Source organism: Micromesistius poutassou (genome assembly GCF_964030765.1).
Source record: "Micromesistius poutassou genome assembly, chromosome: 6".
Classification (NCBI taxonomy): Eukaryota; Metazoa; Chordata; class Actinopteri; order Gadiformes; family Gadidae; genus Micromesistius; species Micromesistius poutassou.
This window is the reverse complement of record NC_140276.1, coordinates 9,776,358-9,802,003: the sequence shown is the minus strand read 5'-3', so window position 1 is coordinate 9,802,003 and position 25,646 is coordinate 9,776,358. Positions and strand designations below refer to the sequence as shown.

General features: G+C 49.2%; 2 protein-coding genes and 1 pseudogene across 3 annotated transcripts in view; 2 read left to right on the top strand and 1 right to left on the bottom strand.

The window, feature by feature from the left end:
• Nucleotides 1-9,728, bottom strand: part of LOC311344825 (LIM and calponin homology domains-containing protein 1-like) — a 47,137-nt gene extending 37,409 nt beyond the window's left edge. The window contains exon 1 of the mRNA XM_084469161.1: nt 9,522-9,728. Coding sequence (XP_084325287.1) covers nt 9,522-9,629 — 108 coding nt within the window. The 5' untranslated portion in view covers nt 9,630-9,728. The remainder of the gene's footprint in view (nt 1-9,521) is intronic.
• Nucleotides 9,729-10,903: 1,175 nt separating this feature from the next.
• On the top strand, nt 10,904-13,305 carry LOC311345591 (transmembrane O-methyltransferase homolog; annotated as a pseudogene). Its single transcript, XR_014684141.1, has 4 exons — nt 10,904-11,096; nt 11,471-11,759; nt 12,314-12,509; nt 12,838-13,305. The product of XR_014684141.1 is annotated as a transmembrane O-methyltransferase homolog (transcript).
• Nucleotides 13,023-25,646, top strand: part of LOC311344824 (cathepsin Z-like) — a gene marked incomplete at both ends in the record, with an annotated part of 37,465 nt that continues 24,841 nt past the window's right edge. Inside the window, one exon of the mRNA XM_084469160.1 lies at nt 13,023-13,189. Coding sequence (XP_084325286.1) covers nt 13,023-13,189 — 167 coding nt within the window. The remainder of the gene's footprint in view (nt 13,190-25,646) is intronic.

Below are 25,646 nucleotides of genomic sequence, written 5' to 3'. Positions count from 1 at the left end.
TTATTTACAATTGTTATTCACCCTGACAATGAATTTAGACCCAAGTTTCAACCGTTAAGAATGTTAGCGTGAACGAGAGTTCTACAGATCAGATCCCGGTGAGAGTTCTAGAGCTCAGATCCCAGCGTGAACGAGAGTTCTACAGCGGTGCAGAGGCCTGTGTGGTTCTCAGACACACTACAGGGCGGAACCATATCCAGAGAGTACACAAGAATAAAAGTTAAGCAACTCAACTCTGGTGCCAAGTGCAATATATCTACTAAATTAACTGTGGTTTGGGGTACGATTATGATTCAGAAGAGAAAAGTCAGAGTTCAGAAAGCGCTTTGTACAAATTTTATGAACGTTGTTCACAAGCATGAGAAAAACGAAACACACACACACACACACACACACACACACACACACACACACACACACACACACACACACACACACACACACACACACACACACACACACACACACACACACACACACACACACACACACACGGCTTTGAGGAGGGATGAAGCATTTGAATGCAAACATCCTCCCACTGCGCAGAAGGTGGTTATGATGGACAGAACATTGAGACCACATTTCAAACAGCCGACCTAACGAGAACATCTTGATCCTCAGAAGATCTCCACGTGTTCACAACATTGCAGGAAGAGGAATGAACCAAAATCAGACGTTTTTCATTCTGAAAACCAAGAACAAAAACAGAAACAGAAGAAGCATGTTTGGTTTGAGCAGGACTGGGCGTGGCCTATCGAGAGGAATGAGAGAGTGAGTGAGTGAGTGAGTGAGTATGATGTGACCGGTTACTCACGAAGCACTCCTACTCAGCACCAGCGCCTCACTTATTAGTCACATCCCAGCCTCTGATGGAGCCGTAATGAGCACTGACCACTGAGACTTCAGCTATTCACCTAGCACAGCGCTAACCTTCACAACGACAACACATGCTATAGCTAACCTATATACAGCTAGCACATGGTATAGCAAATACATGCTACAGCTAGCTGGATGGAAGGTGGACACCTTCCACCTTCCTTAGGGGCTCAAATTCTCAATGCATCACATCTAGAGCTTCATCCACCTGTAACACATCGTCTCCCCTTTCTAAACACAACCTGATATGGAACCCAAGCCTCTCAGGGATGTTTGATTACTGATGCAAGCTTTTACTTACAAGTCTATTAATAACTTATAGAGGAACATGATTGACTCAGAAAAATCCATCTCTTCCACTCGCATGCCAAAAACTGAAAACTACAACCACTTGTGAGAGACTTTTCTACACCAACGTCTCATGTCGACTGAAACCACGAAAGACGTGATCACGCTGTAGCCTCCTCTTCTCCAATCCCCTCTCATCACTCCTGTCCCTAGTCCCGCCCCCCTCTCCTTCAATCCCCTCTCCTCACTCCTGCCCCTGGGAACATGCAGTATTGCGGAAGCAAAGAATCCTGAAACTCACATGAATCTCTCCTTCCCTACTCCCTCCTCCTTCCCCTATTCTCTCCCCTCCTTTGTTCCCTACTCTGTTCCATACTCCCTACCCTCTTCCCTCCTCCCTTCCCACTGACAGGAGGAGATACTCCTTGAGGACCACAGGCCCTCTCTGGCAGGCCAGGCCCTCTCTGGCAGGCCAGGCCAGGGCTGGCTCAGAGGAACCATTCCAGCTAACGGGGGATAAGTTGTCTCAATGTTCTTAGAGACCGTTCCAACGGTTCTACAGGATTTTGGAAGGAATAAGACGTATTGAACAGTTGATTGATTGATTGAAAACGTTATTGAACAACAATTAACAGAAGTGTTCAAAAGGATTTAAAAACACAATAAAGCCCAAAGGCTTGTTTCCATTGTGGTCCTTTAGATGGAAACGGAGAAACAATGCAATGGACAAACACGCAGCACATGGACTACAACATTGAGGAAAAAAGGGGAATAAAATTTAACAAGAGATAAGTTCCCAGACAAGCAGACAAACAGACAATTCTTCCACCAATTGATCGAAAACAAGTAACAGCATGTATTCCTGGACTGGTTTACGGCTGGAAACACAGCAGCCGACACACCGTTCAGTGAGGAAATAACAAATCACTGGGAGCATGTCAAACACAAAAGGCACATTGTACACGACGCCTGGGCCACAAAGTTCAGGCTCAGCGGGGAACCCAGATCTGACAAAGATTAGCGTTTCAAGTTCCATGCGCCAATACAAATATTTGGAATATTTCGGAAAACTTTAAAACCTCCACCATTCCACCTCCTGATTTTCTAAATCGATAAACCGTGTTTCATAACAGTTGAATCTGCTACGTAATAAAGAGGTTAAGGGTGACAGCGTGAAGAGAAGGGCTACTCCTGCTACATAATAAAGAGGTGAAGGGTGTTAGCATGAATATAATGGCTACTGCTACGTAATAGAGAGGTTAAGGGTGTTAGCGTGGATGTGAGGGCTCCTCATGCTACTAAAGAGGTTAAGAGGATGTTCATGTGGATATGACCCTTAATATACCCCTTAACCTCTTTATTAAGTAGCATAATGAGTAATGCTTCTTAATAAAGAGGTCAAGGGTGATAGCGTGGATGTGAGGGCAGGTTGTGAGCTCATCTGAACCCAGGGAGCAGCTAGTGATCTCCACTCTGCATCCTCTCTCCTCTCCGGAGACAATTGAGTCCTTCTAGAAACATTCCAGGGGATTCTCCTCAGGATCACAAAGTGTTGTCCTTTTTCCTATATCCTGCCTGCTCCATGCAAGAGATGGGGTTACCAGCCGGTCTACCCCTGCTCCACAAACCCTTCGCCCTGAACCAGGCAGCGCAGCCTTCAAGCCCTCAGCCCTTAACCAGGCAGCCGGCCCAGCCCTCAGACGAGTCCCTGTTCTAAACCTCCCAACACTGAACCCATTCTTAGGACCCCTTCTCCAGAGGCTTTAGGAGGGAAAATAAAATCCTGTGAAAGGTTTGCTCCCTGGAGTGACATCAGAGAGAGGGCATTGAACCACTTAGAGCCATTCAAACAGGAACCCAAGGTCAGTCTGTCACCCGTAGCTTTATAAGAGTCTGTGAATGATTTGGCGGAGGTATCGTATGAGGGTAACCTAGCTCCATGCCGGGCGCGGCCTTCACCACAGCATCCAGAGACCTTCTGGAAACTTCTTTGAAAGACAGACTTTTTACTGCGTCAGCTATTTCCGTCTGAAACCGTTTGTGATTGACAGGTCTGAGTGGGTGGGTAGAGCATTCCAACCAATTATTGTATTGATTGCACTGAGGCTCGAGCTCCGAGGAAGGAGTGGAGCTACGAGGAATCAAACCCTGATGGATCAATAGGTATCCCTGCTAGGCTACTTCACTTCAGATAGTTGTTCAGGAGAAGGTACATTTACATAATTTAGAGCATTTAGCCATGTCTGGCAACGGGCCGCGTTCCAACGCCTGGGACCCCGTTGACTCCAGGTGCAGAAACAGGTGAGAGCAAGAGGTTCACCTGTCACTCAGAGGGCCGTGTACCACCAGGAGGGTTCTGCTGTTCCAACACACGTCCAGACATCCCCTCCTCTCCGTGGAGCAGGTCAGAACCCAGAGCCGATGGGTCCCAGACCTGACCCCCCTCCTCCAGGCTATGGCAACCTCTCCAAGGGGCCCGCGCTGGTACAGTCACCCGGGCCCCAGCTTCAGGACCATCGGGATAGAGTCATGGACGGGTTAGATGAACTAACGGCCCGCTCTCGGTCAGGGACTGGAAGTACGGAAAAACAACCTTATAAATCCATGGACCCACCCAGCGTGTAAACCGGTTTACAAGGCCGGACTGGCTGCTCTCAGACAGACAGTCCTCAGATGACTTCATCTTATCGGAAAGGTTGACTTCAGAACCAGGAATATGGATTCCATCAGGACCTCCATAAACTGGATGAAGATGAAGACAGCTGTCAGGGTTCAGTCACACAGGCTGGAAAAAAACACACAGCACGACTAGCTGATTCAAGATAAAATTACACGGACAAGCTAAGACAAGATAAAACGATCTACGACGAGCTAAGATAAGCAAAGCATTTCTGGTAAAAAATAATATTAACCAATGAACACAGAGTTATCATTATAACTAAGATAAGATGTTCCCAAATCCACGGCCCACGACAAACTACGTCCTCCATGCGCTTCGTTACTCAGGACGTGGTAGAGGTCTGAGGCTCCTGGACCCCGGCAGTAGAGGGTCCTGTTCCCGGTCTTGCCCCGGGGTCAGTCAGTAGGGATGCCCGGGCCCTTCTTGGCTCTGGGAACCTTGGCTCCTGTCACTCCTGGTTACCAGCGATGGGACCCGCCCCATCCCCTTCCTGGGGACTGGGGCCCGGCCTTTGTGCCTCTCCCCGGGGGGGCGGGGGCCGGCCCGGGCTGGAGCTATGCCCTCCTGGGGCCCAGAGCTCCAGCCTGGGCGCTGACAGCATGTGGCGGTCCAGACCACCAGAGACCACCAGAGACTAGGAACTTTGAGTTTCATCTCCCTCTGCATCACGACGCCATCAGTGAGACCAACGCCAACGTCTAGAGAACGACACCAGACAACTCCATCTTTCTTTATAAACGCCTCGTAACACCGACTTCCTGAAGAGGTTAGTTGTACAGGAGCGCAACATAGGAACGTAGGACACTAGCATATTAGCAACCCCTATCCGTATAGCACAGTACAATAGCACAATAGCTAAGCACAGTAGCATAGCACAGTAGCAGCACCACAGCAATCCTTTTCTGAATCAAAGTACCGGTCCATTCTTAATGCTGTGTCATGCAACACACACACACACACACACACACACACACACACACACACACACACACACACACACACACACACACACACACACACACACACACACACACACACACACACACACACACACACACGAAATACTAGTGTGTCACTTTCCATCGCTATTGACAGCCCACATTGTTGCCGGGGGCAACCAGCTCAAAAGCAGAAAATGTGCGTGTGTGAGTGTGTGTGTGAGTATGAGTGGTGAGTGAGTGACAATGGGTGTGTGGCTGAGGTCAGAAATTCGGGGGGTGGGGGGGGGGAAGTCTTTAAAGCTGAGGTAACTTTCCGGAGATCGTCTCTTACTGTCATCAGGATAATAACCCTTCTATCACAACATGAACGAGGCATTGAGGAGGCATTCCTGTAGAGAAGGGTGAGACAGCACAATGCCAGGGTGCCATGTTGTTCTTAAGAGCACTATGCGTCGACTTAGCGCCACAATAAGACACTTGTTCTACTCGGCCGAGCTATGCAGAGTTCTCCTTTAAAAGCCCAGAGTTGAAGGGACATCATTTCACTGTCAAATCACTCCGCAACGTAGGGCCCTGGGGAGGTCCTGTCTGTCTGTCTGTCTCTCCCTCCATCTGCCAGCCCCTCTTGCTCTCTCTCTCTCTCTCTCTCTCTCTCTCTCTCTCTCTCTCTCTCTCTCTCTCTCTCTCTCTCTCTCTCTCTCTCTCTCTCTCTCTCTCTCTCTCTCTCTCTCTCTCTCTCTCTCTCTCTCTCTCTCTCTCTCTCTCTCTCTCTCTCTCTCTCTCTCTCTCTCTCTCTCTCTCTCTCTCTCTCTCTAGAGAGTCATAAGGGGGACAGGTCTCCTGTGAGATGGACACACACACTGGTGACGACCCAGTTAGACCACAGACACCAGTCCCACCAGTATGAGCTCCTCAGACATGTGATCAACAGGTGAAACACACACACACACACACACACACACACACACACACACACACACACACACACACACACACACACACACACACACACACACACACACACACACACACACACACACACACACACACACACACACCTTATCTCCCGGCATGTTAATCCCGCACGCGATGAGCTGGCATGTCAAACCATCTGCTGTGTCTTGATGATTAGTGCACTCCTCCTCCACCTGCTCTGCTCTGCTCCTCAGCCTCAACTCCACCTCCACCTGCTCTGCTCCTCAGCCTCCATCAACTCCTCCTACTCCTCGTCGACCAACTTCTCCTCCACGTCAACCACTACAAAATCCTCTTTTTCATTCACCTCCACCTCCATCAACTCCTCCTCAACAACTAAATGTCAAACCGGAAGAATTTGTTGGATGGCTGCAGTTTCCATGTCGAGACATTCTATGGTATAACCATGGCAACGTGACATTATTGCAACATCATTTCCACGCCTCCTCATATGTATGTAGGTAAGTGAGTTCATCTTTCTCAGCTCATATCTGGTACACTCGGGGTAGGGGTTAGACAGTCCAGAGAAAGGTCGTTATGGAGTAGGTAGGGTCACAGTGGGTACATTGCTAGCGATTTATCTAACCTCATGTTGCTAGAGGTCTGGCGATGCTAGCTGTTAGGCTAACCTGGCGGTGCTAGCTGTTTAGCTAACCTAGCGGTGCTAGCTGTTTAGCTAAACTGGCGGTTCTAGCCATTTAGCTAACCTGGCGGCGCTAGCCTTTTAGCTAACCTGGTGGTGCTAGCTGTTCAGCTAACCTGGCAGTGCTAGCCGTTTAGCTGCTGGCTGGCAATGCTCCGTCATGCAGATCAGGAGGCTCCAGCTGTCATTAGGGAGATCCCGGCCCATGGATTAACTGATTTGTCAGACACTCTGGCCTTTCTCTGTCAGGGTGACACCAGTTTACACAACACACAAACAGACAAACAGACACACACAGACACAGCCTCTTCTGCTGGGGGTTCCCTCCACACAATGACACTCGTCTGTTGGGTCAGAACACTGGACACTAGGAGGTTGAATCCACCGACGCCTCTGATTCTAGAACACCTGTCCTTCTAATACCTGACAGTCAGTCTGGAACCCCACCTCCTTCTGTCGTATGCATGTAGTACACGCTATACCCGTTTGATACTAACTAACAACTAATAACAACATGTTTAATAAGCTTCTGGACACGAGACGGACAATCGGGCTCCTGTAGCTGGCCGTATCAATCCATAATGAGCTGTCCGGGGGTGATCCGACGTAAAGGAGTGATTGATTAGTGATCAGTCGAGCGGTGAGAGCCAGAGGGTTCGTCTGTTCCCTGAGGAGGAGACGAGGAGGAGACAAGGAAGAGAAGAGGAAGAGACGAGGAAGAGACGAGGAGGAGAAGAGGAGGAGGAGAAAAGGAGGAGACACCACTCTGTTACTCTTCCTCTCCGTCACGCGGCCTTCCTCTGGATATAGAGATGAATGGGTGATATTCCACCCATTCATCCATCTATTGAATCATCCCCTCCTCCTCCTCCTCATAACAAGTTTGTCCTCCCCACAGGATGCCGTGATGACATCACAGAACATCACAGCCCTCTGAGTGTTCCGTCTTCACCTCGAGGTGTGAGGAGTCACATCTGATGGAGAGGAGAGCGACACCAGGACCGCTCCAGATCTACAGTGTGATGTTCCTCAGCAGTGACTCAGCGACCAGAGAGGATTCTGGGCCATCGGTTCAGACCGCTGGAGAGCAGACTGACCTCTGATTGACCTCTGGGTCCGAGGCCAAGTGGTGATGGTTGATATTATTTGAGTGTTGCGTGTCATGACCCAATCCTCTCAATGCTAAGGCCCGGCCACTCCCCCACGTCCATTGCCCTGGTAACAGACGCAGCATCAGCACCATCAGACCACCTGTTCCCAGGTGAAGTCTGAACTGGTTATCGTCCAGTGTGATTCATCATCACAACACAACGGGCCTTTCATCTGGACTGTTGACGTGACCGGCCGTAACCATGGAGACAGAGCGTGACAACCCAAACGTGAATAAAACCGGCCAATCCGGTTCTGCGTTGGGCGGATTGTGTTACCGTGGAGACGAACACGATGCTACCGGGACAGAAACACGAGGAGAGGAACGCTTTGAAGAACACACGATGTGTAGTTAAGTTAGTAACCAGAAGACACAATGTGTAGTTAAGTTAGTAACCAAAGTTAGTAACCAGTCGCTCAACGTGATTCATGAGGAGTTGTGAACTTTGACAGCGAGTTGTGAAAGTATAAAAAGTAAAACATGACTCAGCACGGCGTGGATACAAAGTCTCGTGGGCGTGTGCATGTGTGCGTACTGTCAACACAGACCTGAGGCCTTCACCATCACACAACACCTGTTATAATCCAGAGTGATAATCATGTGCTTCTATCACAGAGGAGGTTATATTCCATTCCCTCTACCAACACACACTGATACTGCTGGGGCTAGGGGAGAGAGACATAGAGATAGAGGGAGAACGTGAGCGAGAGAGAGAGAGAAATAGAGAGAGACCCTAGCCATCCTGAGTGAGAGGCGAGACCCAGAGAGTGGAGCAGACACCTCTACATCAGTGCCTTGCTCGGGGACAAGAGGCCGACGTTTGGAATGAACCGTCTCATGACATCATACCACTAGTCAACAACACAACAAGCAGGACTTCCACCACCCTGTGTGTGTGTGTGTGTGTGTGTGTGTGTGTGTGTGTGTGTGTGTGTGTGTGTGTGTGTGTGTGTGTGTGTGTGTCTCCCAGGGGTGTCAATTACATCATTACCCCCTCCCCCCAACCCCCATCACAGACAAGATGGCCAACAGAAAGCAGGATGTTTCCCGCCAACTCTGTCTTTACCCCGACAGACACTTTGAACTTTAACCTTCAGGTTAGGATCCACCAGTGGAGGGACCTTTCACCTGACCCGCTCATCATGGCTTTAATACACACGTGATAACAAACTGATTCATCAATGCACTCCAAACCACAGAGTGTGTGTGTGTGTGTGTGTGTGTGTGTGTGTGTGTGTGTGTGTGTGTGTGTGTGTGTGTGTGTAATGAGAGGGGGGGGGGGGGGGGGGGGGAGGAGGAGGACTTTGTGAGCCTCCTCTGTGATCTGATTCTGGGTCATAGTAGCTTTTTTAAGCTCGCGTGCCCCGCAGGAACCTCGTGCTAAAGAGGTCCGGGGGAGGGGGGCTTCAACCCGGACTCAACACCCCGTAAACCCACTAACACGTCCGGGAGGGTACAGGTGACAGGGAACACTGGGAACGAGACCCTGCTGGGAACGATTGGCTGTTCCTCCCAGTCCCAGAGTCCCCCGGGGCCGCGGAGTGAGCCGTCCGCGAGGGTCGAGGGTGAAATTCCCCGCAGAACAAAACCTCGTTTGTTCGGTGATTGTCCGCGCGCCTCGCGATGTGGAAACAATCCGCCGCACATGACGGCCCGCCGGCATTGTTTCTGCCCCAGCGGTAACCCGGGAGACTGGTCCCTAACCCGGGAGACTGGTCCCTAACCCGGGAGATTGGTCCCTAACCCGGGAGACCGGTCTCTAACGCGGGAGACTGGTCCCTAACCCGGGAGACTGGTCCCTAACCCGGGAGACCGGTCTCTAACGCGGGAGACCGGTCCCTAACCCGGGAGATCGCCGATCCAGTCATCCATCAACAGGTGACAGGGCGACACGCCGACGGGCGGCTCGCTCAGGTCCGTCAGCAGAACAACAACTTGTAACGGAGAGACTCGGGACTCAGGACTCACCTTGATCCATCTCCGAGCCTCCTGGACCGCGGGGTCCGGGACGGGGTCCGGGCCGGGGTGGGGGTGCTGATGCTGCGGGGGTCCTCCGTCAGACACAGGACTTGCCATTTGCGGGGAAAAGGAGTGCGGGGAGGCTGCAGCGTCGGCCTGGTCCGGGTAGAGAGACCCGGCACCGCGTTAATCCACCAACACGAGACTACTCTCACTAAACCCCGTCCCCGCTCCGTGTCCGGGTGTGTGTGTGTGTGTGTGTGTGTGTGTCGCAGCACGGCGGTGTGTATGCTGCCTCGTTATCTCCGCTCCGTTCCCCGGCGTGTGTGTGTGTGTGTGTGTGTGTGTGTGTGTGTGTGTGTGTGTGTGTGTGTGTGTGTGTGTGTGGACTCGACCGCAGTACGATGCGCTCCGATGGCCAAAATTATACCGAGCCGCGTTCAGGCTGCAGCCAACACACACACACACACACACACACACACACACACACACACACACACACACACACACACACACACACACACACACACACACACACACACACACACACACACACACTGTTGACCCACTATAGATCACGTGCAATGCGACAGATACTGCTGGTTAATTAAAAGATAAGTTATAATAAGTTTGGCCAAATTGATTTTCCTATAAGATAAAGAGGAACTTAATGTATGCTTCACATCAGCCTGTATTTAGTTTAGTTTGTTACCAATACAGCTACTGTAAGATGCAACTCAATTGTTTAATAATATTTAAATTACTTTTCAGACTGATCATAAACGGGCAAACTGTTTAAAAATAAACTGTTGAACGTCAGTCGACATAATATAGTCAACCAACGGAGAGTTTTACATGTAGAAGACATTTAACAAGAGAAAAGTTACATGTGGTGGGTTAGGTTCTGGAGGTTTGCTGCCCTCTTGTGGACAAACAGAGAAACGCAGTATGACGAGTGGGCGGAGTTTGACTGGATTGAAGGGCTCAGCAGCCAGTAATATAAGTAAACAACTCAAGTAGTAGCCAATCACTTCGATGTATAGTGGCCAAGATTAGATAATGTAAAACAAAGCTGTTCCTTAAAGTTTAAACGGTCAAATGTTTCAAGGAGGAAAAGCGACCGTTTAACTATGATCATTAATAATGGAGTGCTGTTATGTTTTTACATTTGTTAATTAAAATATAATAATCCCTTCGCCTGCTTTACCTGAAGACATATGATTGACCGTTAATGAGTAAAATATGTTAACGACACCAACGGTTTATTATCGATTAACAGTGGCCCCGCCCACCTCTCCGCTGGTGACCCCGCCCACCTCTCTGCAGGTGACGCTCTGTTTCCTGGTGTCCCGCGTGGCTCCGGTCTGAAGTGGGACTGCTGGGAGTGACAGGGGAGTCCTCCGGAGTCCTGTTGTGTCTGACAGGTGAGTGTGTGAGGGACCGAGTCTTTACTGGTCTTTACTCTCCTGCTTTACCGGGTCTGTACCGGGACTCCGCTGCTGTACCGGGTCTGTACCGGGACTCTCCTCCGGTACCGGGTCTGTACCTGTTACCTTCCCTCCTGCCGATTCGAGGTCTTTTGAGGTGAGTGCTGAAATATACACAACGATGTTAGGTTACCTGTGTGTATTGCTTCTATATCAACACAAAGTTGTATAAGTGTGTGTGTGTGTATTACATCTATTTGTGTGTATTTCCTCTATATTTGTATCTTAGATCTTAATGCGGTCGTCTTGTGTGTTACTTTTTTCTGCACAAATTTGTCATGGGGTGGGGGGGGGGGGGGGGGGGGGGGTTGTGCTTACTTAACAACCATTGTGTTGCATTTTGTAGTGAAAACACAGTTCATTTTGACACGATCAAAGTCCTATCAACTGCCAGGTTTAATTTGGGCGGCACCCGGGCAGCCAATCAGGTACCACGGGGGTACCTGATTGGCCGCCCTCCTCTCTCTCCAGATGTGGCTGCTCTCGCTCTCTTTCCTCCTGCTAGCCCTGCTGGCGCTGCTGTCCCGTCAGCTGGGGGTCCGGGGGTTCCTGGCCCTCCTGTCCCCTCCCCAGGGGGTCCGGGCCGCGGGGCGGGGGTCCCTGAACCGGCTGCTGAGGTGGGCGCGGGGGCCGGCCAGCGCCAGACGGACCCACGCCTTTGTGTTCTCCCAATGCACCCACGGCCGGGCGGACAGCGTGCTGGAGACCTTTGACCTCTACGCAGAGACACACCACAGCCTGGACCTGGGGAGGGTCAGAGGTTCGTCTGGATCTGCTGAGAACCACTCGTGGTTCCGTTCTTCGGTCTGAAACGTTTGTCCTGGTCGAGAAAGGGGGCGTTTCATTCCCCTGTTGCTTCTTGTTTGTTTCGCCCAATCGTGTGGCTGGAGGCAGGGCTCTGTAAGTGCGTGATTGGCCAACACCAACCGGCAGTAGTAAACTGTAAAGGTTTCTAACCCACACGTGTCGACCGGCCGCAGTGGAGACTAACTATTAGAGTCCCCCTGAAAGCTGCATCTACTCACGTTTAGTAGAGTTGCTCTGGTAACAATACTGGTATCGGAAGTTCCTCAGATTCTCCCTAGAACGCAGCATCGGGTATCGGCGAGAACGCAAGTCCATGCGCCGATCTGATACCGTCACATGACCAGCGCATTTACTACGTCCTGCTGTAGCAATTTTTTTTTTTCAGAACTGGATCATTGACATTCATAATCTACAATACTATTAATACATTTGCATTCTGCTAATTAAGTGTAAGCGTCCATGTTTTTCCGACTTTTCCCATTCGGCGTTCCCCGCTCCGTCCTGTAGGGGTGGAGCTGGACGAGGCGGTGGTGCGCGCGGCCCCGCGCCGCGTGCTGGAGCTAGGCCTGGGCTGCGGCTACAGCGCAGTGCGCACCCTGAGGCTGCTGCCCCCTGCCGGGCGGCTGCTGGCCGTGGAGGCGGACCCCCTCGCCGCCGAGCTGGGGAGGAGCTAGTGCTGGTGGCCGGGTTCAAACACCACCAGGTGGGAGGAGCACACCCGGATACGTGTGTGTGTGTGTGTGTGTGTGTGTGTGTGTGTGTGTGTGTGTGTGTGTGTGTGTGTGTGTGTGTGTGTGTGTGTGTGTGTGTGTGTGTGTGTAATATATAATATAATCTATAGTTATAATATAAAAGGTTATAGCATGTGGTGTCACATGTGGTGTAACATTGTGTAATAATGTGTAATAACTTGTTATTATGTGTAATAACATGTTATCAGGTGTAACAACATGTTATTAGGTGTTATAACATGTTTAGTGTAATCACATGTTAAGTGTTATAACAGTAGCCGCTCTGTATCTCCTCTCCAGTTCGAGGTGCTGACCTGCAGCTCGGCCGAGGCCATCGCCGGGCTGAGGCAGCGTCTCCATGGCGACCAGGAGGAGGAGGAGGGTCTGGACCTGGTCCTGATGGACCACGACCCGCGGCACTACCTCCCCGACCTGCGAGCCCTGGAGGGGGGGGGGCTGCTCCGCCCGGGGGCTGTGTGGTCCTGATGGTCTTCAGGGGTCGTGACCCCGCCGTCCGGCGCGAGGTCCTGGACCACGTGGGGTCGCGACCCCAGAGCTACTCCTCCTCCGTCAGGACCGGCCACGGCGGGATGATGGAGGTCCGGTACCGGGAGGAGACCCTCACCCTGATGTCATCAGGCGATGTCATCAGGTGATGCTGACGTGTGGTAGCATCAGGCGATGTCATCAGGGGGTGTCGTCATGTGATGTCGTCATGTGATGTCAGCGTGTGATGTCAGCGTGTGATGTCATCTGGTGTTTCGGATCAACGCACTCACTAACTACGGTTAACATGTTGTCAACATGTCACATTCTGTGTTCTGTGTTTACTTTAACATTTCTGTTCATTTGGTGTTTAGGAGAATTGGTTAATAAAATAACTAAATCAACACAGCTACGGCTATGTGTCTTGTATGGGGAAAAATGTGTCGTTTTATAGGATATATAAAACGACATAGGAAAGAGAAAGCCCGACAGCAATTGGTTATTTATTCTGCTCTGCAAGGTACCACATATTCTGACCATAAGATACAAAAAAAGGAAATATATATTTCATTGATTCCTATTGTTTACAAAATAGTGAATGCAATACTCGAACACACCGCACGAGGGAGCCGGAGGATAAAGTTCAGAGGACGAAGTCAACAGAATGAGTAGAAGAGTAGTCGTTATAAAGTCTGTATATATATTTAGTATCTGACTTTATGTTTGACTTAATTCATATTCTTCGTTTGGCTTCTCTTTTCACCTGCTTCAGCAGGTAGACGTTTGTTTCCCATGCCAATAAAGCTTTTAGAATTTTGATTTGAATTTGAAGTTCAATTTGAAACTTGAGAGGGAGAGACTTCGGAGGGGACTGGATCTGTTGCTGGTTCAAAGTCAGACCACAAGAGATCAGGGATTCTAAAACATCATCAGTGAAACAGTTACACCACAGTATCTGGTAATTAAAATATTGCAGACTTTTGTGAGGAACATGGCTGATAATTCACCATAACCTCATTAGAGGTTACCATGAAACGTATCGGCGTGAGTCTGCGTGTGTTGGCGCGTGTTGGCCGCCGGGGCGCTGCTGGGCGCGACGTCCGCACGCGCGTCCTGCTCCTTGTTCAATAGTGAGGCTGGAGTCCACACCGCGACGTCAGCTAACGTAAACACCACCCACCTCCCGCCCAGCCCCTCACCTCCACCCAACACCCCTCCACCTTGAACCTCACCCCCACCTCACCCCACCTCCTCCTCACCCCCAACTCCTCCTCTCCTCACAACCAACTCCTCCTCACCCCCACCTCCTCCTCACATCCCACCTCCTCCTCACCGCCTACCTCCCTGACTGCCGGAAAATTTAAAAGGGTTTAGGTCTTCCCTCCTCCACCTACACCTCCACCCCCCCACCCTCCCTCCCCCTGGTCATGAAGTGCTCTCTGTGTGTGTGTGTGTGTGTGTGTATGTAAACACCTCTCAATTATAAATCACGCCCTAAAAGTCCCCACCCCCCCCCCCCCCCACACACACACACACACACACACACACACACACACACACACACACATACATCCGTGTGAACGACCTGCCAGCCATTCCAAGCTGGTCTGTGGCTGGTCTGAAGAGGCTTTCTGTGTGTGTGTGTGTGTGTGTGTGTGTGTGTGTGTGTGTGTGTGTGTGTGTGTGTGGACGTAGAACCCTGACAGAATCTCTCTGAATTTTAGATTTGAAGTCAATAATCTCTTCAAATGTCCAAGTTTAACAACAATGCACATTCAACAAGATTTCCTCTTTAAAACTACAAATATTTAAGAATTTAAACTCAAATATTGACATTCACAACACTGAGAACCTCAATGTGATGTTTAATGACAGTTATAGGACCTAAATGTGAATTTTTGTCTCCAAATAGCAAGAGATGGGGACCCGTGTGTGTGTGTGTGTGTGTGTGTGTGTGTGTGTGTGTGTGTGTGTGTGTTGTGTGTGTGTGTGTGTGTGTGTGTGTATAAACCATCCTATCGATTTCCCTCCGAGCAGCCAGTCCTTTAAGTGTTTCTTCAAACCGAGTGTCAGCAGAGAAAGGCCCTGTTCCCACAACACCAGAGTAGGAGTGCCTTGAAGACGTCTCCAATAGCCAAACATGGACAGCACTGTGTTTCCACTGACCTTCTGGTGTTTTCCTCCACCCAGCAGAGATATGGATCCCAGCCTTTAGATTGCAGCCCGTTGTTTTAGTAATGGATCAATTGTGTTTCTGCCTCATCAGCTGGTGAAGCTCACTGAGGATGTATTGATCTGCACAGAACACACACTATCACAGAACCAGACCCTCTAATTTCAGAACACATAATATCATAGAACCAGACCCTCTAATCACAGAACACACACTATCACAGAACCAGGGCATCAGAGGAGGAGAGGGGGGGGAGGAGGGGAGAGGAGAGGATAGGGAGAGGAGGAGAGGTGAAGGGAGGAGAGGAGAGGAGAAGGAGAGGAGAGGAGAAGTGGAGAGGTGAGAAAAGGAGAGGGGAGGAGGGGATAAGAGAGGGGAGGAGATGAGAGCAGAGAAGAGGAGAAGTGGAGAGGGGAGGAGAAGAGGGGAGGAGAAGGAGAAGAGATATTGAAGAAAACAATCAGAGCAATAGAAAGAAGAAAGAGAAAGAACAGAAGAGACTGAAAGAGGAAGATGAAGAGAGATCTCTGCAGCATGTATAGAACGTACATGACTGATATCCATATTATACACGCAGACCTCAGGACCCATTAGACCCACATGAATAGAGGCTGCTGAGCTGCATTCTGTTGTTATGCAGATGAAATCCACACAATGAGACCCTGACACATGAGAAGACTGAAGGCCAACTCCACGGAGACCACCGGTCTGAGTGTACAGTGGTCTATCACCTCATCTCCATGGAGACCACCGGTCTGAGTGTACAGTGGTCTATCATCTCATCTCTGCTGAGGTGAGGACACAGGAGGAAACGCATGTAGATGCTCTCTTTCTCTCTCTCTCTCTCTCTCTCTCTCTCTCTCTCTCTCTCTCTCTCTCTCTCTCTCTCTCTCTCTCTCTCCCCCCCCCTCCCTCTCCTCTATATTATCCCCCTGTCTCTCTCTCTCCCCCCCCTCTCTCCCTCTCCCCCTCTCGCCTCTCTCCCTCCTCTATATATCCCCCCCTCTCTCGCTCTCCCTCTCTCTCCTCTCTTTCTGCTGACATTGTGGTATCTCGGCTGCGGTTCCACTTGATATGAGGCCTCTCTGCTCTCCTAGCGGTAGCGGCTAATGGGCGCTTTAACAAGGCTAACGGCTGCTATAACCAGGCTAATGGCCGCTTTAACCAGACTAATGGCTGCTATAACCAGGCTAATGGCACCTATAACCAGGCTAATGGCACCTATAACCAGGCTAATGGCACCTAACCAGGCTAATGTCACCTATAACCAGGCTAATGGCACCTATAACCAGGCTAATCCGCTATAACCAGACTAATGGCTGCTATAACCAGCTGCCCTAATGCTTTTCTGGATATCTCTATCTGATTATCCTGGACCAGAGAGCAGCTGGCCCTACAGGACTCCTCCTGAGAGTTCTGTCCCTGGAGAACCGCTCTGAAGACCCAGAGTCATCTCTGATCCAGAGCCCGCATCAGGTTCTGCTCCTTACACCGCTCGCTGCACTGCAGTAAGAGGGAACCCCACCCAGGAACCTGAACCCCACCCAGGAACCTGAACACCACCCAGATGGAGGTGGAGACACCTGCCAGGAACCCGAGGTGGAGAGGAGTGAGACAGCACTGTGATCATCATGTTCATCACCTCACTTCCTTTGTCCTTCAGGTCTGGTCTGCTGACTCACCTCCTGAGTTCCCCCAAGACTCCTGATTGGATGACAGCAGCGGTGAGGTCACACACCCTCACACCTTTAAATAAACACTTCCTGATCTGACCTCTCCCCCCTCCCCCTCCTGGGCTCCTGGGTCTGGGGCCCTGGGGTCTGTGTTGTCTATAAATACAGGAGAGGGGCCACAAAGGGGCCACAGAGGGGCCTCTGGCTGGCTCCGTCAGGTCCCACCCCACTCACCTCCACCTGCTCCACCAGACATCATCTGGGATAATTGGCAGATGTGTGTGTGTGTGTGTGTATAGATACATATATATATATATATAGATATAGATATATCTCTCTCATTCCAGGCAGGTGTTGGCAGAGCACTAGTGGTGCTAAATCCTACGACAAACTCCTAGAAAGACTTGAAACCAGTGTGTCTTTATTGAGTATCTGCATTCAAGTGCGTATTTCTGTTTGTTTTGTGAAATTGTGTTTATTTGTGTTTATTTATGTGTATTTGTGTTTATAAGTGTATATAAGTGTATATTTGTGTGTGTATGTGTGTGTGTGTTTGTGTGTAGATCAAATGGTCAATACCACTTAAATGTGGATATAATCCTGTTGGACTGGACTGGATAATACGATGCATTTATTGATTTGTTGTTTGGAATCAATACATTGTTTGAGTGGTGACTGGAGAGAGAGAGAGAGAGAGAGAGAGAGAGAGAGGCTGGAGGAGAAGAGGAATCTAAAGGCAGGCGTCCTATTGGCTGTTGTGTTGCTGACAGCCTCACTGACAGCAGGGGAGAGAGGAGGTAATGAACTGGATAACATGTTAGAAACCACTTCCTCAAAGGGTCCTGTGTGTGTGTGTGTGTGTGTGAGTGTGTGTGTGTGTGTGTGTGTGTGTGTGTGTGTGTGTGTGTGTGTGTGTGTGTGTCTTGCTGGGGGAAAATGTGTTTTTCTGGGGCCTGGTGCACCCCAACACACACACACACACACACACACACACACACTATTAACTGCAGTGTTTCTGTGGTCGTAAATGAACCCAGTTTTGCACGAAGGTAGAAACTTTCACCTTTTAATGAGTCGCTGTGAACGCCGTCAGCTAACAAGCTGATTGCTGATCAACGCTCATTTACATATTCATAGTAGGCTTATGGAGATTCGACCCCGAGGTGGTGACGTGTGGAAGCACAACAGTCACTCGCTGAAACGGCAGAAGCTCCGCTAAAGCGATGTGAAGTTCTGCTTTATTAATAACCACCAGGGTTGACATTTCTGTCCAGTAGCAGATGGGAGCCTTTCAGAGCGATCCCACAATGCAACACTGCTTTCAATTTGCCCTTGAAGGCGAGCGGTTTATAAAAAGCTTTGTTCACTCCGACTCGTGCACGCGGAGCGGGGAATCTGATTCATTTAAATGTCAATCAATGCTCCTTTCAGAGGCGGGAACTGAAAGACTTGTCCACGCGGGGATGGTTCAGAGGAGAGTGTTTGTTGTCAGTGGTGTTTATTGAGTGTGGTGACTCTGTTTGTGTAGCGGCCCAACCCTCCAGCCTTCTGGTAGGAGAGGAGAGGAGAGATGAGAGAGGAGAGGAGAGAGGACAGAGTAGAGAGGAGAGGAGAGGACAGAGGAAAGGAGAGATGGGAGGGAAGAGGAGAGGAGGAGAGGAGAGAGGATACTGGAGAGGAGAGAGGAGAGGAGAGATGAGAGGAGAGGAGAGAGGAGAAAGGAGAGGAGAAGAGAGAGGAGAGGAGAGGAGAGGAGAGGAAAGGAGAGAGGAGGAGGGAGAGAGGAGCGGAGAGGAGGAGAGAGGAGAGGAGAGAGGAGAGAGGAGAGAGGTTTATCCCCACCCGTGGTCAGAGGTCAGACAGACCAGGACAGACTCCAGGCCTTCCGCTGACTACACTAATAGCCTGGGTCCCCATTTAACCCCTGGCCTCCTCTTCCTCCTCCACTTCCCCCACCTCCACCTCCAGCACCCCCAACCACCAGCACCTCCCTGACGTCAACACCACCCTCTCTGCTGCCTCCACCTCCCTGACGTCAACACCACCCTCTCTGCGAATGACTCCAGCTCGGTGATGCTTGTTAAAGCGGAAACCCACCAATCAGCCGGCTGCATCTCAACGAGTCGTTAATTGGATTTAACTGAGCTGGAATTCCAGAAGAGCCAGGTCTGTCAAGGCTGAGGTTACCATGGTAACGGGCGTTCCTGGGGTCACAGGGTCGGCATCCTGAAACCTCAATGATCTGGAACACGCAGTGGTGTGTGTGTGTGTGTGTAGATAGCATACTGCATGTGCACGTGTGTGTGTGTGTGTGTGTGTGTGTGTGTAGATGGCATGCTGCATGTGTGTGGTGCTCTAGGGTGGTGTCGGGAAGGTGGAGCCGCTGCAGTGATTGGTGCTTTGAGTCCGTCAGTAGAAACATCAGCTAGAACAGTCAGGGAGTCTGATCCACCTCACTTCCTGTAACATCTGGACCCGACAGAACACAATAAAGTAGAATACAGTAGAATATAATAGAACAGAGTAGATGGTGCAATTTGATTGGTTCGCTATCTCGGGATATATATCCCATGATTGATATCTCAAACTAAGGATATTGTTTTCATCGCAAAATGTCCCGCTTTGCAAAGCTAATAAAAACAAATAAATCCCGGCAAAAAGTGTTATCTTATTTATTTTTGGAGCGTTCACGTGTAGTATATACTAAAACAATTATTCACCTCACCACCTATTTACTTCGCCGAATAATTGTTACATAGAGCACAGTATAATATACAGCTTTCTGGTTGGTCAGGACACTTTATTAATATAATGGATAATATTAATATAATGTTCCTGTCTCTACAGCAGAGCTGTGGAGTTGAATTCATCCATGAAAACAAAGTTGCTTTTCACACGATTGAAATCCTAGATACTGCTCAAATACTACATACTGCTATAATACTACATAATGCTCAAATACTAGATACTGCTCAAACACAAAAGAAGCAGTTAATACAATATTGTTTTTATCATTGCTCTGCACCACAGTGCAGAGTGTAAATACTGTTTCATACTGAAGGTGCCTACTGTACTGTATTGTACTGTACTATACTGTGCTGTACTGTACGGCTTCAGACCCATCTAGCCATGGTTCCCTGACACACTGCAGGAGCACGTAGGAACACGCTGGATACGCAGATAGAAACTCTATCTTCAGTCATGTCTCTACAGCCGATGCTGCCATCGAACCGTGTTCACAGAGAGACACTTACAGCTGGAGCTAGAGTCTAATGTCAACTCTCTCTCTCTCGCTCTCTCCCTCTCTCTCTCCCTTGCTCTCTCTTGCCCTCTCTCTCCCTCCCCCCCTCTCCCTCCCCCCCTTTCCCTCCCCCCCTCTCCCTCCCCCCCTCTCCTTTATTGTGGGACCATAACCTTGCATGGAAATGAGGAATAACACGATCAGGAAACAATTTATCTGAATCTCCTCATGTCTCCGCCCCCCCTCCCCAAGGAGGGAGAGAGAGACTGGTCTCCATGGAAACTGAGTACGGCCAATGGCAGGAGCTGGCAGAGAGAGAGTGGGGGGAGAGAGAGTGAGAGCGAGAGAGAGAGGTAACCTAATGAACAACAGGTAGAGGGAACTCCACAGAACAGATCACATCTCTGAGCACCAAATACAGAGAGCGGAGGTTGGAGTTCCACCACTGTTGCATGCACACACACGTAGACACACACACACACACACACACACACACACACACACACACATATATAGTATTTATACACACATATATATATATTTAAAGAAAAACAAAGACTTCATGGAGCATGTAGGGGTTAGGGGTCATCTTGCTCGAGGATGCGTGCAGGTCTCTGGACACTGGGGATTGAACCAAGTACCTTTGTGCTGGGGGAGGAACCAGACCCACCGGTGGGTGGGGGCAGGGGGGGGTGGACCTGGACCTGGTACACAGAGGGCCTGTAGAGTCCTCCTGAGGTCCGGTGAGCTCGGACTCTGCTGGAGTCCAAAGCTAATATTTGAGTGTTGACTAAAGCATCATTCACCCCCGCAGGACCGGAGGAACGTTGAGGAACATTCTGCAGCCGGTTCCTCCACACGCCAGGACCAGGAGGAAGAACTCTCACTGTGTATACTTTACAGTATTTACTTTAATATTCAATAAGATATATATTCTATATATATTCTATTCCTTTAAAGTATCTTTTAGCCAACGACCAGACAACCATCAACCAACCCACAAACCAACTACAAAACAACTAACTGACTAAAGCTAACCAATCCACCAACCAACTGTACAAAACAACTGACTAAAACTAACCAACTAACCAGCCCACTAACCGACTGTCTATAAACCAACTAGATGACTATCAAAACGAACCAACTAACCCACTAACGAGCTATCTACGGAACAACTCAATTACTATCAAAACTAACAAACCAACCAACAACGAACAATCAAACCAACTTCCTGACTAACTACCTAACTACCTAACAAACTGACTAACTAAATCCAACAACCCATTGATCGGCCTGACGTGGTCGGAGCTACGTCGTGTGGAGCAGCCGCCTGGCAGCCAGCCAGCCCCCATCAGGCTGACAACCTCCACCCTGACAGTCAGTCACTAAGCAGACCCCCCCAACCTCCTCCTCCCCCATCTCCCCTCTCCCCCTCTCCTCCCCCATCTCCCCCCCCCCCCACCCACCGAGCCCAGGGGGAGGAAGTTCTCCGCAGTGCAGGGTTTCCCGGGCGTAGTGCAGGGGCTCACGCTGTGTGTGTGTGTGGCGGGGCCGGTAAACACATTCATGGGTGACACCTCCATTGTGGGGGGGTGGGGGGGGGGGGTGGGTGCATTCCTGCGGGCCCCGACGGCCCGAGGGCCCCGCGTATCAAAGCTCTGGGTCCGACGGCCGGCTCCTGGGAGCGGGGACAATGAGGAGCGGATGATTGGGGCCCCTGGCTCACACTGACTTATGGGGTCACGGCGGTGTCGGTCGGGGCCCCTCAGACTCCGTAGGGACCGGTCTGAAGGCCTCTGGGGGCCACGGTGCTATTGTCAGGGTGTTTATGATACAATAACCCCGCTGGACGCCCGCGTTATTAATGTGAGAGAGAGAGAGAGAGAGAGAGAGAGAGAGAGAGAGAGAGAGAGAGGGCTGACACACTGGACTAATGATGAGGGACACACACACACACACACACACACATGTTAAGTGCACTTTATGTCTGGGTGAGGAGCATTCCTCTGTGGTGTCGATCAGTCCTCTGATATTCATCTGCCTCCGTCTGAATGATTCATGCTCTCATCTCTTTGTTTACACAATCAGCCAGTTAAGAAGTGAGGAAGCAGTGGGCAAGCTGACCGGCAGGCTGAGGAGACGGAGCAGACTTTAGTGGAGGTTCTGCTGTGGTTCTCCTCAGAGGAGACCTTCTCTGTTTAGAGGAGGTCTGCTGTGGCTCTCCTCCTTCTCTGGAGCCTCCAGCACAACCACTCTGTTCTGCAGAAACAGGACAGGACACGACACAATGAATACAACCCAACTGCAGCAGGTCCCTGCATCCCTCCACCCTGGATGAGCTCGCAGGGTGGGCTTAGGACCGGGTGCTCCACTGCCATGCAGGAGATCTGTGTGTGTGTGTGTGTGTGTGTGTGTGTGGAGTATGTGTGTGTGTGGAGACGGCTGGTCTGACCTCTGCACACTGATTACTCAACGAGCAACAGGTGTACAGCCGCACCCAGAGTCCAATCAGAATGGGCCAGGTGAGGCTGCTTAAAGGTGCCATGACATGCCACCAGAGGGGTATTCCATCAACCAGGCTAAGCGCAAAGCCGGGCCTATTTCGCTTAGCCGGGCTTCTTTCAGCTGGAGTTACGTTCCATGAACGTGACTTAAGGGAATCTCCGCTAAGTAACCATGGCAACTTATCTGACCAAACTAACCAGAGGGGTATTCCATCAAAGTTGCTAACGAAAGCGGCGCTTAGTTGATTAAGCCCAGTTAGAACCAGCGGCAACTTCCACTTGAGGCTTAAGCCGTTCCTTCAACGCAGTTCAGCCGCACCTTGCTCAGGTTAGTTCAAGCCAGGCTCACGTTATCCTGGATTACGCGCGTTCACGAGATATGTAACCAGCCCATAACCGTGAATGTCGAATCATGGATCAAATGACCGAAAAGGACAGAGCGGGATCTTTTCCAGCGGCAAACAGAAGCTGCTTGTGGAGGTCTATGAAGAGTACAAACATATAATAACTCAAAAAGGGAACACCGTAACCATTAATAGAAACAGGGAGGCTGCCTGGCACAAAAATTGCCGATCTAGTATTAATAGTATTAAGTAGTAGTAGTATTAAGCATAACATATTTTAATTTAATATTGACCATGGATTTGAAAGCAGGGAGATAGTCTTGAGTTAACGTGTCGGACTTGCACCCGATCGTCTGGGGTTCAATCCCCACGCAATTAGTAATATAGGAAGGATTACTAAAGAAATCAAAGAACTTTTCATGCCATTTATTTTCTATTTCTTTGAATATTCTTAATTAGGGAATTAATAAAATTAATAAAGGATATTACAAAATGAAGCCAACGCCAAGATTACTATGAAATATTCTGGACGGGAACTCGGGTCACAGTGCAAGTGCTAGACCATTCATCTAACCACAAAAAAAAAATTTTTTAATTGTTGAAAAAATAGAGTTAACCTGCATTTTATTCAATTGCAGGTATGTGATGATCAAATTAATATATGACAAAGTAGTCATGTTGTGTTGGAATACCTCAGCAGAATAACTAACTAATTTCTCCTCCAGGCTTTCCTAATGTTCTAGGGGCAATAGACTGCACCCGTGCGGATCCGGGCGTCATCTGGACCTGATGAGGCAGACTGTCAATCGGAAATCCTTCCATAGCCTTAATATACAGGTACAGTATGTATAGGACCAGCTGGGAATATGCAGGATAGTTATTTGCATAAGACAAACACTCCACTTATAGATCAAACACATTGTTACATTACTTCTTTGAACATAGCAGAGATCATTCACTACCTTATGAGCACAGCCACTGCCTTTCTACCAAGCAATTCACATCAATCCTATAATTTCTTTCAGATGGTGTGTGCAGAAAATTCCGGGAATCAGACCTGTCAAGGATGTTTACACAAGGTAGGAGTACCTTTTATTTCAGCTTTAACCTTAAACAAGTATTTAATGATCACTTCATATTTTCTAGGACAGTTCAATGAGATTTTGTTGGGCGACAGGGGCTATTTACCTGTTTACCCCACCTTTTAATGCCCTACACCGACCCCACAGTGCAGGCACAGAGGAGGTACAACTTTGCCCACTGCAAAACAAGGGTATGAATAGAGATGACCTTTGGCCTCCTGAAATCACGCTTTCAGTGCCTAAAGGGCCTCAGAGTGGTGCCAGACAGGGCATGTGACATTTGTGTGGCTTGTGCAGTTCTTCACAATATTGTGATCATTCGCTGTGAGAGGATGCCAGCCATTGCCCCGGACGACAACTGGGAGCAAATTGACCCTGCAGCCCTTGAGAATGCAGATGGGAGGGCAGTGAGAGACCTCTACTCAAACACTTATTTTAGTTGATCCCCATTCATATAGTTTTATTTGGTCTAACCTTTTCAGTTTTGTTTGGGAAAAAAATACCACATTTGTTTTCATTAAATGTATTTAATCTCTTATTTAATGAGACATGGCATTAATTAATTAATCATCTTCCCGGAGCAGTGGGAAAAAAATTAATTAAATACATTCCAAACACATGAACCTGTGCAGTGTTTAAATTTGTACTTACTTCCTTTTCCAGCTTCTTTATTTCAAGCTGAACTTTTCGCATTTTCAGCTTCTTGTACTCAATTTCTATGAGCAGTCACCTTTTGTAAATTTACTTTATGTCCTGTGAGACAAATAGGTCAGAGTTCATAGCTTGTACTAATGTACAGTTTTACCATGTGAATATAGTTACTCACTTCATCTTGTTCTGCTGGTCTGCTGGTCCCAGGGATGTTCTACAGAAGGTTGTTGCTCTTATTAAAGACATTTGAGAATGTAAAAATGCCCAAAAACGATACATTTTCCCACTTACATCTGGTATTTCAGTGAAAGCAGAAAGGGTCTCTTCCAATATGTCTTCAACCTGCAAGAACAACCATTAGTGAACCAGAAGGGAAAAAATACATGTTCAGAAACTAACTAAGTACTCACTTCTTGGTGAAGGACATCCTCCTGTGGAGGATCCACTAATTCAATGGTGTCTTTGAAGTTGACTGACAGTTGGTAGGCTAAGCATGCGGTCAACAATAGCCTACCTTGTATAAACGGTTCCCTGACCTCCTGTGGGACACACTGGGACGAGGTGCCAGCCTGAATGCCCTCGGCGGCGGTTGAGGGCCAAAACCAGGTCCTCAGCCGTCTCGAGGCCATCATTCCTCTTCTTTGTTGCTATAATAGCACACTCAAGATTAACCACAATTTTAACAGTTTCCTATATTCCAATGTAGGGTAGGCTACTTACCACTCTGCTATGTTTTTATGTTTGGTCTTCACCTGTAGCCAGGTTCTCCTTTCTTTGCTGAGACCACTTCTGTTGAGATAAATACTATGGTTAGCCAATTTTTTATTTTACTAGGCCTATCTTTTCAAACAAATGGCAAAAACATGGCATGGAAAGTTATTTGATTTCGCTATTAATCCTTCATAAATTATTAATTGAGTGGGGATCAAACCCCGGACGTCCGCGCGCAAGTCTG